General features: G+C 44.4%; 1 protein-coding gene across 5 annotated transcripts in view; it reads right to left on the bottom strand.

Annotated features, from left to right (window-relative positions):
* LOC106590044 (supervillin) overlaps positions 1–18592 on the bottom strand; it is a 167760-nt gene that overhangs the window by 115328 nt on the left and 33840 nt on the right. The window contains exon 1 of one of the 5 annotated variants that reach the window (XM_045710632.1): positions 904–1471. The exons of the other annotated variants lie outside the window; for them this stretch is intronic. Within the exon in view, the coding sequence (XP_045566588.1) occupies positions 904–967 (64 nt within the window). The 5' untranslated portion in view covers positions 968–1471. Of the gene's footprint in view, positions 1–903; positions 1472–18592 lie in introns of those variants that run through there. 5 annotated transcript variants of the gene reach the window in all.

The raw sequence follows: 18592 nt of genomic DNA, 5'->3' as shown, positions 1-18592 counted from the left end.
CAGAGGACTTAAAGTAGATACTACTATAAGCCAATTATAGACAATCAATCAAGACAATGAATGGCTAACAAAGCCTAGTCTTAATCCATTAGCAAGAGCATTGCATGTGTAGCCATTGTGGAATCGTTAGTTGTGCGCCAGTAGTAAATGGCTGATGAAATGACAAGTACATGGCGTGTACTGGAGACTCTGGGCACAGTTATGTGTGGTCAATGTGCTGTAACAACCTGAACCCCAAACACAAAATCCCCCACCAGACCAAAATGGCATGCTAATGCCTACATAGTGTATTACTTTTGACCAGAGTCCTATGGGCCCGGGTCAAAAGTAGTGCACTAGGTAGGGAAAAGTGTGCCATTTGGGATGCAACCCTCCTACTGGGTTTGAATGGCTGGGAACCCATCCTGGGATACCACCAGGAACATCTGTTGTGAATTCTCAGCCAGTTAACCAAGCAGAACCCCCATTCAACACTCAGTTCAACACTCTGGAAGCATTATTGAGAGGGTGAGAATGGTAGACAGCTATGAGAATGAGAAACATCGGCTACCCAAGCACACACACACAAACATCTTCTGTCACACACACAGTCTGACCCGCATACTCAGGCATGTGCAACTATGCACAAGAACACATAATATGCCTTAACATAACTCTCCAAAATAAACCTCAGACAAAGTAGAGCCCAGAAATAGCTCTCCCTCCTCCTACAATCAGCGAGTCCTTCATCTCGGCTGCTACGTCCTTGGAAGCTACAGCTGCAGACAGCGCAAGGAAAGCTGGAAACTGGGGCAGTTAAAGAGAGCCAGTGTTGCCTCACTATCCTCAGCCCCAGCCACATCCCACAATCCCAACCCTATCTTCAGCCCTCAGCCCTATCCTCAGTCCCAGCATCTCTCTTACCTTGGCCGCAGAACTTGACATGGCTTAGGTAGTTTGAGATCCATGGGTTTGCGCTCCGATACATTTTTGCAAGACCAGGTAGGTACAGCAGACAGATTGAAATAAAAAGAGAGCTGGAGAGAAAAAGAGAGAAGTGCTGAGCTCCAACCCACAGGCAGGCAATTGACTGCAAGGTGATGCAGAGAAACAAACGCAGTCAGTAAGTGCCCCGGGACGAGAGAGAGAGAGAGAGAGAGAGAGAGAGAGAGAGCGAGAGAGCGAGAGAGCGAGAGAGCGAGAGAGTCAGGTAGCATAAGAGAGAGGGACAGGGACGGAAAGACAGGAGAGGGAGGGAGCTGAGCAGGAGTAGTAGTACGTAGTAGCGACAGCAGTGTAGCGTTTGAGTGGAGCTTTGAGGCTGTGGCTACGACGCTAGGCTGAGTCTCTTGACAGCTCCCCTCTAGTCTCCTCCAGCACTAACGCTAATAGCTAACTGACTAACTAGACAGGTTGCAGGCATGCAGGGAGACAGGGGCTAACTAAAGCTGCTCAGTGCCTGCTAATCGGATTACAGCCAAGAAATTAGCTAGTCTAGGCCCCATCGCTACACTAACAGATTGGACCTGAGAGGCTGGACATCCCTCTCCTACAGAAACTCAGAGATAGAGAGAGAGGTGAAGAGAGGTGAAGAGATAGGGAGAGAGGAAGGAGAGCGAGAGAGAGAGAAAGGTATAGTCAGGAAGTATGAAGAGTGTGCTGCTGTGTTCCCTTGGCCTAGTGACAAGACAGCAGTGGGATGCTACAGAGAGAGAGGAGAGAGAGACACAGAGGGAGGAGAGAGAAAGAGAGAATGGGAAATCAACTGTGATGGAGCTCAGATCATGGGATTGTCTGTCTGACTAATCGTATCATTATGGTAAATACTCTAGCAATCCATCCCCAGAGCAGGCAAAAGAGGAGCAGTGTGGGAGGAAAAATATTGATTTATAGTCTGACAGCTTCTCACACACACACACTCACAGAGGGAGACCACATAAAGTGAATGAGATTGAAAAGGAGAAGGATACATGTTCAGAATCACACAATAACTGATAGTGTACACACACAGGGAGACAAAGACAATTACATTGATTTCTCAGCCAAGAAATTAATGTGATGTGTCCAAACACATCCTACTTGAACCCAGGTGTGATGTGGAGTGTTCTTCAGGAGGATGAAAGACAGTTTATTAGAGGTGGCAGGTTTGCTAACTGCCTGCTACTCAGCATTCTATTGTCCCTCTAATCACTCTGACATCAATGCAAATGTATTAAAAAATCTAATCAAATACTTAATGAGAGCCCATGAGCTCATGTTGCGCAACATTTCAATAGGTTATGCAATTGCGAGAGAAAAACAGTGATGGCCTCTACTGAAAAGAGGAAGATCAGCTTTCTCTATAGGCTAGGCCCACAATATTCATTTTTTTACTTTCCTAATATTAAGCACATTGCTTATATTTACAACAGGAGTATAGCCTACCTGGCTGGCATGGAAATAAACCACGGGGAAAAGCGTCCGCCATTCGCTATTTAAGAGCAAACTGAAGATGACATGTATTTTTCCCAGCTGCCCCAGTTTTGATACAGGTGCATAATAATGGTCCATTCTAAATCAAAACAAATTTCACACATATATTATTTAGTATATGTAAAGACAAGATGAAATCCACAATAATATGATGGGTGGCAATATTAGCCTATCACTTGTGAATGATGCCCAGCATAAGAAACAACGCCTTTTTTTGTTGTTAACTTTTTTTTAATCATAGTCGCACACCTCATGTAGCCTTGCCCATAGGCCTATAGTGGCCAAATAACGTCTTAAAATTAAGCATATGAATCCGCTTCACAAGGGGTGTAGAGCCTAACTGGCATACATAAGCAGCGCGTGAGTTAAGTTTGGGGAAGATCATTTTCACCATAAAAAAAGCACCTTTATAATAAAAGCATTACATGCATAGTTGCATTTGCAGTCACTTTTGATAATGGTGTTTCCGCTAATGGAAAATTTGCACTTATAGTCTACTACCATGTGCACATTGCTGTGTTTATAATGTGAAGAAATAGCCTAATAGTTTAACGACATTTTAACCTAAACGTTCTGATCTGTTGCATCAGCCACATTGTGTAAAATGTTTTTGTTGATGCTAGCGGTTGTATTAATTTGGGATCTATCGCATCCCACATCTGTCCCAGATTATGTTTGGAATTTTTATTTCTCGCACATAATAGGTCGACCTTTCTACCATGGGGGATAGTAAATTGACATAGGCTAGTGCTTTTGCTGTTCGTTAGGCTTACTCATCTTGTTGTGAGAAAGACCCAATCAGGTGATGGAGCGCGCAGCACTCAGCGAGAAGGGCACACCGGCCATTGGCCGCAAAAGGCATGGATTTTTTAGGGTGCATTACGGCCACACAAAGGGGATGCCGGCGTGAAATTCTAGGCATTATCAAGTGCTTGTCAAATTGTGAATGGGAGACTGATATGTGTACACCCTGCGCAAAAAACAAACCAAATTTCATGTCTTTCAAGCGACTTTTTTCAAAAGTTGCATCATGCAGCCTTTCAATGTATTAAAAATCAAAAAAACATATAGCCCAACAGTAATAACGCTAAAGTAAGCATATAGGAATACCTATTTCTTTGTTTACCGCTCAAAACAGAATAGTCGTATGCGTAAATCTTGTCTGCTAAATGAACTAGCCATATGGCATTGCCAGATGAGGACTTAACATAAGGACAACTCAGAGTATGCTATTCTGTTCTTATGAAATAATGCTACTTTAGACCTGTCTAAAATAAATAATGGATTTATTGTGAAGGTGAAGGCTATATTACATGGACTTGGACTTCTTAAAATGTAGACGTTCCAAAAGGTCAGCATCAGTGGAAGCCAGGAGATGCTAAATGTGTTTATGCTAATTAACAGGCAATTACCGTGCTTGACAATCACCGGCTGATGAAATGTCGTGATCGCCACAGCCCTAGGCCGCATGCACACCAGACGCACTTCAGACCTCGCAAGTCACACCGTGGGTGAGACAGACAGCTATACGTTTGTCTGTAGTCTACATGCTAGGCTAGTAACCATATCAACCTCAGTAAAAGTTGCCACCTGACCGACCTGCTTAACTTGTACTGTAAACCCATTTATTTTCAAGTATGCAGATAGGTGAATTACATACTAGTGAGACGTGGAAATGGCTATAGAGAAACATCTACTGTAGCCTACACCATACCAAAGCAGAGAGAAACTAAACATTTTCTTGAAAAGCGAAACATTTCAGCTCTACTGTCTCTAGTGGCAGCAGGACGCCGCAGCAGCTCAGCCATAAAATAACCATCAGCACCCCAGACCTACACAGCAGTGTTCTCAATGACTCTTAACATGCATCCCATATAAACTGAGGAGGAGATGAAAAGGACTGGGGTCTGTCACTGGAGAAATGCAGTATCGAGTCTGTGGAGAGGCCTGGGAAGAAACAGACATGGGCCATGCTCTGGTGTTCATGCCTCTACTGCTGGCTCCAGACCTGGGTTCTAATAGTATTGTTTATTTTTCGATACTTTGAGTGTTTGATTGAGCCTGTCGTGGGTCCCAAATGGGGCCGGGTTTGTACTTGAAACTATTCCATCGGTCCCATTCTCCCGGGTAACCTCATTCAAGTGCAGCTAAATTATTTTAACGAAAACAAAATTCTACTTGAACCCAGGTGTGGTTGGGTCACACAGAGGGACATGCTGGGGCTAACAGCCTAACAGAGAACAGGAGAACAGAGCCTTCTGATCCACCTTTATCATGGAAAACTATCACCATCTGACACATACCAGACCTGCAGACTAACATCCTTATTATTATCATCAGTCCCAGCTTCCAGCCCCCATCCCAAGCCCCATCTGTTCGATGGGCACAGTCAAAGCCTTGGAAAAAATGCATCTGTACGTGATTTACTCACCTGGTTTTAGGATGACATCAGGACTTGAAATGACTTGATGGTGAAGCCTATCATTAAATATGACGACCCTACCGTGCCAAAGGATGGGCAGGTAGATTCAGGCTCCGCTATAACACATGCCTGGCCCTGTTCATGTACTGTAGCTAGCTCTGTGATTACCAATGTAGTTCAGAATCACAGAGACAGTGAACTTAGCCCAGTCCCAGATCTCTTTGTGCTGTGTAGCCAACATAACAATAAATGACCATAGGAATTGGCAAGACAGCACAAAACAGATCAAGCTTATGCACAAGTTCAAAATGCGGACATGCGCATGTTCATTTGTAATTACATGCCTTACAGTCAAACCTTGCTGCTCCGCATTAGGAGGGATTACAGGTCATTCAAGCCAAAAGGTTACCCAATATGGCAACAGCATCCCAAAACAAATCTTCAAGGTAAACCACTAGAACACAATGTTAGTCTATGTAGGCCTAACTTCAGTACCTGTACTGACAAAGATCAAAATGCCATGTTTTAACAAGATATGATTGACTTGATTCCAGTACTAAGAGTATGCTGCTCTGTTCCCTTGGCCCAGTGACAAGGCAGCAGTGGGATGCTACACACACACAGAGAGAGATAAAATATTGTAATACTAAACAAATGTCAGTAATTTGACAGGTACACAAAAGCTCTCTCTTAGGCAACCCAAGCTAATCACTTTTTGTGGGGGATCTTGAAGAGAAACAGGCCATCAATGAGACATCAGCGCCCATATCCACATAGCATCTCAGAAAAGGTCCTAGGAATCCTGTTAAAACCTGTTTTAAGACAACAACAAAATCCCAGATCAGAGTAGGTTTTAGGATGACGTTAAGACACTGACCAGACAAAGTCTGAGCCAGGAGTCAAATCAACTGATAAAAGTTTACCTATGCTGGTAATCACAACGGTTTGAGGTACCGCAAAGGAAAGTGATGACGCTCATTGACATTGCTGAAAATAGGGAATAATCAAACCGCAAGCTGTGCACGCTTCAGACAACCACAACGAATGTAACTGTACATCAAATGTTGCAATGGTAAAACGTTTTATATCATTTTCGCCTGGAAATCACTTTGCCTACTCTTAACTCTTGGCTAATATGATGGCATGCATTACCATTTTTTAACCAATTCTGATGGTTGTTAAAAGTGGAATTTGTACAATTAACTACTAAATAGCTTTGGCACAGTTGGCATCAAATCACTTGCCAATAATGTTGCATAAAACATTTTAAAGGTCTATAATGTTCATCGAACACAGTCAAAGTTAACATAGGCCCTAGTTGCCTTCAATTGCCCACTTATGGGCATGCCCAATTTAAGCATATATATTTTTTTTACAATGTGATATTGCGCTACAAAGGGATAACTTGAAATAACACATAGGTTAATTAAATGTGATTATTTACTAGCCTGTGGTTATATGTATTTAGGCATATCTATTTATGGATTGATCATATAGAAACATTCTTGCAACAATTCCAAAGCAATTGTATGTGGCGCAGCAACCATTGACTCACTGCCTTTTTCTATTATCAAGACACCTGCTGGTAACTCCTTACTGGTTAGAACAGCTCATGAGTTGTCCTAAATATCTGTCAACTAGGTGGGACTCACGACTAAGAGGCTCCATAAAAGTAAGCGTAAAATGTCTATTCTCAGCACTTATGACAATTTCCTAGTCTGAGATGCTTTATGGACACAGACCCAGGTCTTCGATCATCATAAAAGCACATGTATGCATGTCCACACCTCCCCACCAATCATGCACAATACTGTGTCTGTCTATCTCTGTTCTCTCCCCTCTGCACAGGCCATACAAACGCTCCACACCGCGTGGCCGCTGCCACTCTAACCTGGTGGTCCCAGCGCGCACGACCCACGTGGAGTTCCAGGTCTCCGGCAGGGCCAACAAGGCTACCCTCCAGTCCCTAGACTTCCTGGCGCTGACGGAAACATGGATTACCACAGATAACACTGCTACTCCTACTGCTCTCTCCTCGTCTGCCTACGTGTTCTCGCATACCCCTAGAGCATCGAGCCAGCGGGGTGGTGGCACTGGAATCCTCATCTCTCCCAAGTGGACATTCTCTCTTTCTCCCCTGACCCATCTGTCTATCTCCTCATTTGAATTCCATGCTGTCACAGTTACCAGCCCTTTCAAGCTTAACATCCTTATCATTTATCGCCCTCCAGGTTCCCATGGAGAGTTCATCAATGAGCTTGACAAGTTCCTTTCCTGAGGATGGCTCACCTCTCACAGTTCTGGGTGACTTTAACCTCCCCACGTCTACCTTTGACTCATTCCTCTCTGCCTCCTTCTTTCCACTCCTCTCCTCTTTTGACCTCACCCTCTCACCTTCCCCCCCTACTCAGAAGGCAGGCAATACGCTTGACCTCATCTTTACTAGATGCTGTTCTTCCACTAATCTCATTGCAACTCCCCTCCAAGTCTCCGACCACTACCTTGTATCCTTTTCCCTCTCGCTCTCATCCAACACTTCTCACTCTGCCCCTACTCGGATGGTATTGCGCCGTCCCAACCTTCGCTCTCGCTCTCTCTCTCCCGCTACTCTCTCCTCTTCCATCCTATCATCTCTTCCCTCTGCTCAAACCTTCTCCAACCTATCTCCTGATTCTGCCTCCTCAACCCTCCTCTCCTCCCTCTCTGCATCCTTTGATTTCCTCTGTCCCCTATCCTCCAGGCCGGCTCGGTCCTCCCCTCCTGCTCCGTGGCTCGACGACTCACTGCGAGCTCACAGAACAGGGCTCCGGGCAGCCGAGCGGAAATGGAGGAAAACTCGCCTCCCTGCGGACCTGGCATCCTTTCACTCCCTCCTCTCTACATTTTCCTCTTCTGTCTCTGCTGCTAAAGCCACTTTCTACCACTCTAAACTCCAAGCATCTGCCTCTAACCCTAGGAAGCTCTTTGCTACCTTCTCCTCCCTCCTGAATCCTCCTCCCCCCCCTCCTCCCTCTCTGCGGATGACTTCGTCAACCATTTTGAAAAGAAGGTTGACGACATCCGATCCTCGTTTGCTAAGTCAAACGACACCGCTGGTCCTGCTCACACTGCCCTACCCTGTGCTTTGACCTCTTTCTCCCCTCTCTCTCAAGATGAAATCTCGCGTCTTGTGACGGCCGGCCGCCCAACAACCTGCCCACTTGACCCTATCCCCTCCTCTCTTCTCCAGACCATTTCCGGAGACCTTCTCCCCTACCTCACCTCGCTCATCAACTCATCCTTGACCGCTGGCTACGTCCCTTCCGTCTTCAAGAGAGCGAGAGTTGCACCCCTTCTGAAAAAACCTACACTCGATCCCTCCGATGTCAACAACTACAGACCAGTATCCCTTCTTTCCTTTCTCTCCAAAACTCTTGAACGTGCCGTCCTTGGCCAGCTCTCTTGCTATCTCTCTCAGAATGACCTTCTTGATCCTAATCAGTCAGGTTTCAAGACTGGGCATTCAACTGAGACTGCTCTTCTCCTTGTCACGGAGGTTCTCCGCACTGCTAAAGCTAACTCTCTCTCCTCTGCTCTCATCCTTCTAGACCTATCTGCTGCCTTTGATACTGTGAACCATCAGATCCTCCTCTCCACCCTCTCCGAGCTGGGCATCTCCGGCGCGGCCCACGCTTGGATTGCGTCCTACCTGACAGGTCGCTCCTACCAGGTGGCGTGGTGAGAATCTGTCTCCGCACCACGTGCTCTCACCACTGGTGTCCCCCAGGGCTCTGTTCTAGGCCCTCTCCTATTCTCGCTATACACCAAGTCACTTGGCTCTGTCATATCCTCACATGGTCTCTCATATCATTGCTATGCAGATGACACACAATTAATCTTCTCCTTTCCCCCTTCTGACAACCAGGTGGCGAATCGCATCTCTGCATGTCTGGCAAACATATCAGTGTGGATGACGGATCACCACCTCAAGCTGAACCTCGGCAAGACGGAGCTGCTCTTCCTCCCGGGGAAGGACTGCCCATTCCATGATCTCGCCATCACGGTTGACAACTCCCTTGTGTCCTCCTCCCAGAGTGCTAAGAGCCTCGGCGTGACCCTGGACAACACCCTGTCGTTCTCCACTAACATCAAGGCGGTGACCCGATCCTGTAGGTTCATGCTCTACAACATTCGCAGAGTACAACAGGAAGCGGCGCAGGTCCTAATCCAGGCACTTGTCATCTCCCGTCTGGATTACTGCAACTCGTTGTTGGCTGGGCTCCCTGCCTGTGCCATTAAACCCCTACAACTCATCCAGAACGCCGCAGCCCGTCTGGTGTTCAACCTTCCCAAGTTCTCTCACGTCACCCCGCTCCTCCGCTCTCTCCACTGGCTTCCAGTCGAAGCTCGCATCCGCTACAAGACCATGGTGCTTGCCTATGGAGCTGTGAGGGGAACGGCACCTCCGTACCTTCAGGCTCTGATCAGGCCCTACACCCAAACAAGGGCACTGCGTTCATCCACCTCTGGCCTGCTCGCCTCCCTACCTCTGAGGAAGCACAGTTCCCGCTCAGCCCAGTCAAAACTGTTCGCTGCTCTGGCACCCCAATGGTGGAACAAGCTCCCTCACGACGCCAGGACAGCGGAGTCAATCACCACCTTCCGGAGACACCTGAAACCCCACCTCTTTAAGGAATACCTGGGATAGGATAAAGTAATCCTTCTAACCCCCCCTTAAAAGATTTAGATGCACTATTGTAAAGTGGTTGTTCCACTGGATATTATAAGGTGAATGCACCAATTTGTAAGTCGCTCTGGATAAGAGCGTCTGCTAAATGACTTAAATGTAAATGTAAATGTTGTATTATTGCATACAGTGAAACCGGTGATTTTTATATAAACACTTAAAATGAGATCCAGGGACAGTGTAGCACTTTAAATGACCCCTGCCAATTCAAGCCCAGGATGAAGTGTGTGCATGCTTGGGTGTGTGTGAAATCCTGGAAGTTTACACAGTGTGTTAAATAATTTGTAGTGTAGAAGGAAAACTTTAGCAGGTTTGTCTCAAACTCTGGACCCAGGCCTCTCTCAGAAATAGTCCAGATATACTGTTTCTCCCACAGGAAAAATATCCCTCTATGGCAAGTTAACAAATGGAGGGTACCAGCACGTTTGGCTCTACAGACAGATAGCAGTGCTCAGCCCAGAGCCCTTGAATCCAACAGAGACTTAAATGAATACAGGGGTTAGAAAATGAAAGGTAAAGATATTCAGATAATCACACTCATGCTTGTACAGAACTGGGATGGAGGGAATCAAAGTTGACCTAGGTTGATGGTAAAAGGCCATTGTTTCATAGAGGACATACAGTAGAGATAATGTACAAGGCAACACTGATGACTTCAAAGTACACCTTCAACCCAACAGTTGAAACTGTGTCCCAAATGGCACCCTATTCCCCATGTACAGTAGGGTAACTACTTTTGAGCAGGACTCATATGTTTCTGTTCAAAATGTATGCACTACATGGGGAATAGGGTGCCATTTGGGACACAAACACAATGGGGAAGTATTTGGGACTGATACATTTCCTCAGATAGCTCTGAAAGGACCACAGGTCCAAATTTACTTTATCGTTTTCCTGTTATAACGGTCCTTGGACAGTTAGAGAGAATTGCACAAGGTCAGACACGCTCCCTTCATAACGCACACTCAGACGCATGCATGCTGACACAGTGTGGACGATAGGTTGACCTTGTTTGTAGCCTGCTCACTGTTCTATCTACCCTAATAAGGTGAGGTGTTGGCCAAGTGGCTGGGCATGTACCTTCACTGTTTACTGGCTGGCACCCAGGCGTGGTCTGGCCTTACCCAGACCATCTCTATAGTGTCCATGGCCAGTCACAATACCCAGGTATCAGTCCAAAAGACCAGACTATGGCAATGTCCAAGACAGTGCACACAAACATAAACATTTCCAAAAAGACCACGGCCTCTACTTACTGTACCCGAGCCTGGTATTCAACATAATTGACACAAATAGGAGGACCAAGATAACTTCATCCCAACGCCATCATCGGAACACACACAGCTAGCCATGCCCGGTTGCCTCACCCCTGACAGGCATACCCAAAATAAACCAGATAAAAGTGTGCCTAATGGGCTCAATGGCTCAAGGTGGAACGATCTCTGAAGAGCACCATCGACTACTACCCCCACAGGGGTGGTCAACAGCATGCAGCTTGAGAGTTGAAACCTGACATGAGATTTTAATTTACTGTACACCCTGAGAAAAATGTGTACACGGGTACACAGACATTTCCACAGAGAAAAAAATAAAACAATACAAGTCCACTTGTGATATTGGCAGCTCTATCAAGTGAGATACAACATTCAGCACCAGAATACTTCACTGATCCAATTTGCCAAAGTATTCCAGATGTTATTCCCATTCTGTTCCATTCTCACCACACCATCTTCCCGGGAACTGTCATTACGGTGTTTAGTGTATTGGAAGAGCTGGGACTAGGAGAGATGTCAATACTGGAAACACTTAGTATCTCTTTTCCATCCACTGAAGGGCCAGAACAGTCAACAGAAGACAAGGTAAGCCAGTGGGTAGAAGACTGTTCCTTTGGCATACCAAACCAACTGTAGCACCAGACGATGCTGCTGGCAAAGAAAGAACACCTATTCCCAGAGACTGGAAACTCAATTAACAAAAAGGAGTGGTCCAAGGGTGGATGCCAGAGGAAAACAGTAATACAGGCTTGCTACCAGTAACTGACCACGTTTAATGAACCTTTGACAGGTTATTTTGGCACTATTTACTCAGCTCTCTTCCTACAAGGGGAAAATGACATGGCCATAACCAGCCTAATTCAATAGGAGGTATGGCACAAACAGTCAAGACCAGTTTAAATGGAACACTCAAATGAAAAGTTATTTCCCAAATTCCAGTCCCATTGTGTCCTGACCATGTCTCCTGGCCAATGTCTTCATGTACTACTGTAAATCTGACCTGTCAACAGGTTCCATACCCAACACCTGGCTGATAGCTGATAGCTAAGCAATAAGGCCCGAGGGGGTGTCGTATATGGCCAATATACCATCGCTAAGGGCTGTTCTTAAGCATGACACAACGCGGAGTCCTTGGATACAGACCTTAGCCGTGGTATATTGGCCATATACCACAAACCCCAGAGGTGCCTTATTGCTATTATAAACTGTTTACCAACCAAATAGGAGCAGTAAAAATATATGTTTTGTCATACCTGTGGTATATGGTCTGATATACCACAGCTGTCAGCCAATCAGCATTGAGGGCTCGAACCATCCAGTTTATAATCTACAATACACCCAGCTTTCTGCAGAACAGCGCACCAAGACCAATTGTCCTGGGCCCGGTTTCCCGATAGCGATGGAACGTAGGCTTACGAGTGTTTTAACGATGCATCTTTACTACAATGGCTGAAGATGTAACATGTGTTTCTCAAAACAACACAGAGAGAGAACATTTGCTAAGTGCGTCGTTGAGGCACGTGTCGATACTGATAGGATCGAAAGAAAAGCGTTCTCCCTTTCAAAAATTACCTTAACATTAGAATTATTCCACAATACTGACAACAGATCAGCTCCTAGAGAGATTAATCGCATATGCTTACAAATATTGAGATGGCTTATAATGCTTACCCTATAATAAATGTACTAAATCAAGATTTGGCACATCATTGCACCCATTACACATTGTGAAATACACTGCTCAAAAAATTAAAAGGGAACACTAAAATAACACATCCTAGATCTGAATGAAAGAAATAATCTTATTAAATACTTTTTTCTTTACATAGTTGAATGTGCTGACAACAAAATCACACAAAAATAATTAATGGAAATCCAATTTATCAAACCATGGAGGTCTGGATTTGGAGTCACACTCAAAATTAAAGTGGAAAACCAAACTACAGGCTGATCCAACTTTGATGTAATGTCCTTAAAACAAGTCAAAATGAGGCTCAGTAGTGTGTGTGGCCTCCACGTGCCTGTATGACCTCCCTACAATGCCTGGGCATGCTCCTGATGAGGTGACGGATGGTCTCCTGAGGGATCTCCTCCCAGACCTGGACTAAAGCATCCGCCAACTCCTGGACAGTCTGTGGTGCAACGTGGCGTTGGTGGATGGAGCGAGACATGATGTCCCAGATGTGCTCAATTGGATTCAGGTCTGGGGAACGGGCGGGCAGTCCATAGCATCAATGCCTTCCTCTTGCAGGAACTGCTGACACACTCCAGCCACATGAGGTCTAGCATTGTCTTGCATTAGGAGGAACCCAGGGCCAACCGCACCAGCATATGTTCTCACAAGGGGTCTGAGAATCTCATCTCGGTACCTAATGGCAGTCAGGCTACCTCTGGCGAGCACATGGAGGGCTGTGCGGCCCCCCAAAGAAATGCCACCCCACACCATGACTGACCCACCGCCAAACTGGTCATGCTGGAGGATGTTGCAGGCAGCAGAACGTTCTCCACGGCGTCTCCAGACTCTGTCACGTCTGTCACATGTGCTCAGTGTGAACCTGCTTTCATCTGTGAAGAGCACAAGGCGCCAGTGGCGAATTTGCCAATCTTGGTGTTCTCTGGTAAATGCCAAACGTCCTGCACGGTGTTGGGCTGTAAGCACAACCCCCACCTGTGGACGTCAGGCCCTCATACCACCCTCATGGAGTCTGTTTCTGACCGTTTGAGCAGACACATGCACATTTGTGGCCTGCTGGAGGTCATTTTGCAGGGCTCTGGCAGTGCTCCTCCTGCTCCTCCTTGCACAAAGGCGGAGGTAGCGGTCCTGCTGCTGGGTTGTTGCCCTCCTACGGCCTCCTCCACGTCTTCTGATGTACTGGCCTGTCTCCTGGTAGCGCCTCCATGCTCTGGACACTATGCTGACAGACACAGCAAACCTTCTTGCCACAGCTCGCATTGATGTGCCATCCTGGATGAGCTGCACTACCTGAGCCACTTGTGTGGGTTGTAGACTCCGTCTCATGCTACCACTAGAGTGAAAGCACCGCCAGCATTCAAAAGTGACCAAAACATCAGCCAGGAAGCATAGGAACTGAGAAATGGTCTGTGGTCACCACCTGCAGAACCACTCCTTTATTGGGGGTGTCTTGCTAATTGCCTATAATTTCCACCTGTTGTCTATTCCATTTGTACAACAGCATGTGAAATGTATTGTCAATCAGTGTTGCTTCCTAAGTGGACAGTTTGATTTCACAGAAGTGTGATTGACTTGGAGTTACATTGTGTTGTTTAAGTGTTCCCTTTATTTTTTTGAGCAGTGTATATTTAGGCAACAATTAGACCAACGTACAGCTAAATAAAACTAAGTTGAATGAACATGAAATTGATTTCAAATCATTGAAATATAGGTCTATGTAGCATACACTGTATTTTTATTTTAATAGTCATCTCTGTTTTCATTTGAAGCATCTTTACATCCTTCACTTGTTTGTAACAATTGCAGACATTCGCAACTTTGTATTTGTAGTCACATTCTTTCTGAAGTTATAGGCGGTCACAGAAAGACCGATAAAGATCTTGATTTTGTGTTTAGCGGAGATCTACTGTGTATTAACATGTGACGGAAGGGCAAAAAAAGCATCTAACGACGCACATGCGTTTTCAAGTACAACTTTAGTAACAACGGTTTTGGGAATCAGCTCGGTGATTTAACGATGCTACTATGAAGGCTCTAACGATGAACCTTAAGATGCTTTGGGAAACCGGGCCCTGGACCTCTCTCTCCTCTTTCCTCTCTAGAATGAATCCTTTCCAAAACCTGAGCAGCTGGTGGAACTAAGAAAAAAATCTAAAGTTTAGACACACCTAATCATTCAAGGGTTTTTCTTTGTTTTCACTATTTTCTACATTGTAGAATAATAGTGAAGACATCAAAACTGTGAAATAACACATATTGAATAATGTAGTAACCATAAAAGTGTTAAATCAAAATATATTTTATATTTGAGATTCTTCAAAGTCGTCACCCTTTGCCTTGATGACAGCTTTGCACACTCTTGGCATTCTCGCAAGAATGGTTAACCACCGAAAGGACATCCAGCCAACTTGACAACTGTGGGAAGCATTGGAGTCAAAATTGACCAGCATCCCTGTGAAACACTTTCTACACCTTGTAGAGTCCATGCCCCAACAAATAGACACCCCCTTTCGCAACTCAATATTAGGAAGATGTTCCTAATGTTTTGTCCACTCAGTGCACATACACATACAGGTTTTTGGAGAGGCGCCACACTGGGCGCCCGGGGAGCTGTTGTTGTAGGGGGTTAAGATGCCTTGCTCAAGGGCACAACGGCAGGCAACGGAATCTAGGTTTTGATACCAGCAAACCTACGGTTGCCAGCTCAACTCCCGCCAGATGTTTCCTGTCGGACCCGGGATTGAAACTGGTAAACATCCGGTTGCTGGCTAGCATCTCTAAACGCTAGGCTATCTACAGTGGGACAAAAAAGTATTTAGTCAGCCACCAATTGTGCAAGTTCTCCCACTTAAAAAGATGAGTGAGGCCTGTAATTTTCATCATAAGTACACGTCAACTATGACAGACAAAATTAGAAAAAAAAATCCAGAAAATCACATTGTAGGATTTTTTATGAATTTATTTGCAAATTATGGTGGAAAATAAGTATACACACACAAATATATAAATAAATATATATATATTTATGTATATACATAAATATTTATATACATAAATATATATACATAAATATATATACATAAATACATATATACATAAGTAAATATTTATATACATAAATACATATATACATAAATGCATATATACATAAGTAAATATTTATATACATATAAATAAATACATAAATAAATAAATAAATAAATACATACATACATACATACATACATACATACATACACATTGAGGGAAAAAAAGTAATTGATCCCCTGCTGATTTTGTACATTTGCCCACTGACAAAGAAATGATCAGTCTATAATTTTAATGGTAGGTTTATTTGAACAGTGAGAGACAGAATAACAACAACAAAAATCCAGAAAAACGCATGTAAAAAAAAAATTACATTGATTTGCATTTTAATGAGGGAAATAAGTATTTGACCCCTCTGCAAAACATGACTTAGTCAGACGTTTCTTGTAGTTGGCCACCAGGGTTGCACACATCTCAGGAGGGATTTTGTCCCACTCCTCTTTGCAGATCTTCTCCAAGTCATTAAAATTATAGACTGATAATTTCTTTGTCAGTGAGCAAACGTAGTCCCGTGTGACTCAGTTGGTAAAAGCATGGTGTTTGCAACGCCAGGGTTATGGGTTCGATTCCGATGGTGGGGACCAGCTCTGGATAAGAGCGTCTGCTAAATGACCAAAATGTACAAAATCAGCAGGGGATCAAATACTTTTTTCCCCTCACTGTATACACACACACACACACACACACACACACACACACACACACACACACACACAGTTGAAGTAGGAAGTTTACATACACTTAGATTGGAGTCATTAAAACTCGTTTTTCAACCACTCCACAAATCTCGTTAACAAACTATAGTTTTGGCAAGTCGGTTAGGACATCTACTTTGTGCATGACACAAGTTGTTTACAGACAGATTATTTCACTTATAACTCACTGTATCACAATTCCACTGGGTCAGAAGTTTACATACACTAAGTTGACTGTGCCTTTAAACAGCTTGGAAAATTCCAGAAAATTATGTCATGGATTTAGAAGCTTCTGATAGGCTAATTGATATCATTTGAGTCAATTGGAGGTATAGAGATGAATGTACTTAGGTGCGAAAAGTGCAAATCAATCCCAGAACAACAGCAAATGACCTTGTAAAGATGCTGGAGGAAACGGGTACAAAAGTATCTGTATCCACAGTAAAACGAGTCCTATATCGACATAACCTGAAAGGTCGCACAGCAAGGAAAAAGCCACTGCTCAAAAACCGCCATAAAAAAAGCCAGACTACGGTTTGCAACTGTACATGGGGACAAAGATCGTACTTTTTGGACAAATGTTCTCTGGTCTGATTAAACAAAAATAGAACTGTTTGGCCATAATCACCATCGTTATCTTTGGAGGAAAAAGGGGGTCTTGCAAGCTGAAGAACACCATCCCAACCGTGAAGCACGGGGGTGGCAGCATCATGTTGTGGGGATGCTTTGCTGCAGGAGGGACTGGTGCACTTCACAAAATAGATGGCTTCATGAGGAAAGAAAATTATGTGGATATATTGAAACAAAATCAAGACATCAGTCAGGAAGGTAAAGCTTGGTCGCAAATGGGACTTCCAAATGGACAATGACCCCAAGCATACTTCCAAAGTTGTGGCAAAATGGCTTAAGGACAACAAAGTCAAGGTGTTGAGTGGCCATCACAAAGCCCTGACCTCAATCCTATATGTGGACAGAACTGAAAAAGTGTGTGCGAGCAAGGAGGCCTACGAACCTGACTCAGTTACACCAGCTCTGTCAGGAGGAATGAGCCAAAATTCACCCAACTTATTGTGGGAAGCTTGTGGAAGGCTACCTGAAATGTTTGACCCAAGTTCAACAATTTAAAGGCAATGCTACAAAATACTAATTGAGTGTATGTAAACTTCTGACTTGCTGGGAATGTGAAGAAATAAAAGCTCAAATAAATCATTCTCTCTACTATTATTCTGACATTTCACATTTTAAAAATAAAGTGGTCATCCTAACTGACCTAAGACAGGGAATGTTCATTAGGATTAAATGTCAGCAATTGTGAAAAACTGAGTTTAAATGTATTTGGCTAAGGTGTATGTAAACTTCCGACTTCAACTGTATGTATGTATGTATGCGCACACGCCACACACACACACACACACACACACACGTGTAAGTGTATACAGTCGTGGCCAAATGTTTTGAGAATGACAAATATTAAGTTCCACAGAGTTTGCTGCTTCAGCATCTTTAGATATTGTTGTCAGATGTTACTATGGAATACTGAAGTATAATTACAAGCATTTCATAAGTGTCAAAGGCTTTTATTGACAATTACATGAAGTTGATGCAAAGAGTCAATATTTGCAGTGTTGACCCTTCTTTTTCAAGACCTCTGCAATTCGCCCTGGCATGCTGTCAATTAACTTCTGGGCTACATCCTGACTGATGGCTGCCCATTCTTGCATAATCAATGCTTGGAGTTTGTCAGAATTTGTGGGTTTTTGTTTATTCACCCGCCTCTTGAGGGTTGACCACAAGTTCTCAATGGGATTAAGGTCTGAGGAGTTTCCTGCCCATGGACCCAAAATATCGATGTTTTGTTCCCCGAGCCACTTAGTTATCACTTTTGCCTTATGGAAAGGTGCTCCATCACGCTGGAAAAGGCATTGTTCATCACCAAACTGTTCCTGGATGGTTGGGAGAAGTTGCTCTCTACCATTCTTTATTCATGGCTGTGTTCTTAGGCAAAATGATGAGTGAGCCCACTCCCTTGGCTAGGAAGCAACCCCACACATGAATGGTCTCAGGATGCTTTACTGTTGGCATGACACAGGACTGATGGTAGCGCTCACCTTGTCTTCCCCGGACAAGCTTTTTTCCGGATGCCCCAAACAATCGGAAACGGGATTCATCAGAGAAAATGACTTTACCCCAGTCCTCAGCAGTCCAATCCCTGTACCTTTTGCAGAATATCAGTCTGTCCCTGAT

Source organism: Salmo salar, chromosome ssa29 (genome assembly GCF_905237065.1).
Source record: "Salmo salar chromosome ssa29, Ssal_v3.1, whole genome shotgun sequence".
In the NCBI taxonomy this organism is placed as follows: Eukaryota; Metazoa; Chordata; class Actinopteri; order Salmoniformes; family Salmonidae; genus Salmo; species Salmo salar.
The sequence above is the reverse complement of the archived record's forward strand: the minus strand, read 5'-3'. Positions and strand labels throughout refer to the sequence as shown.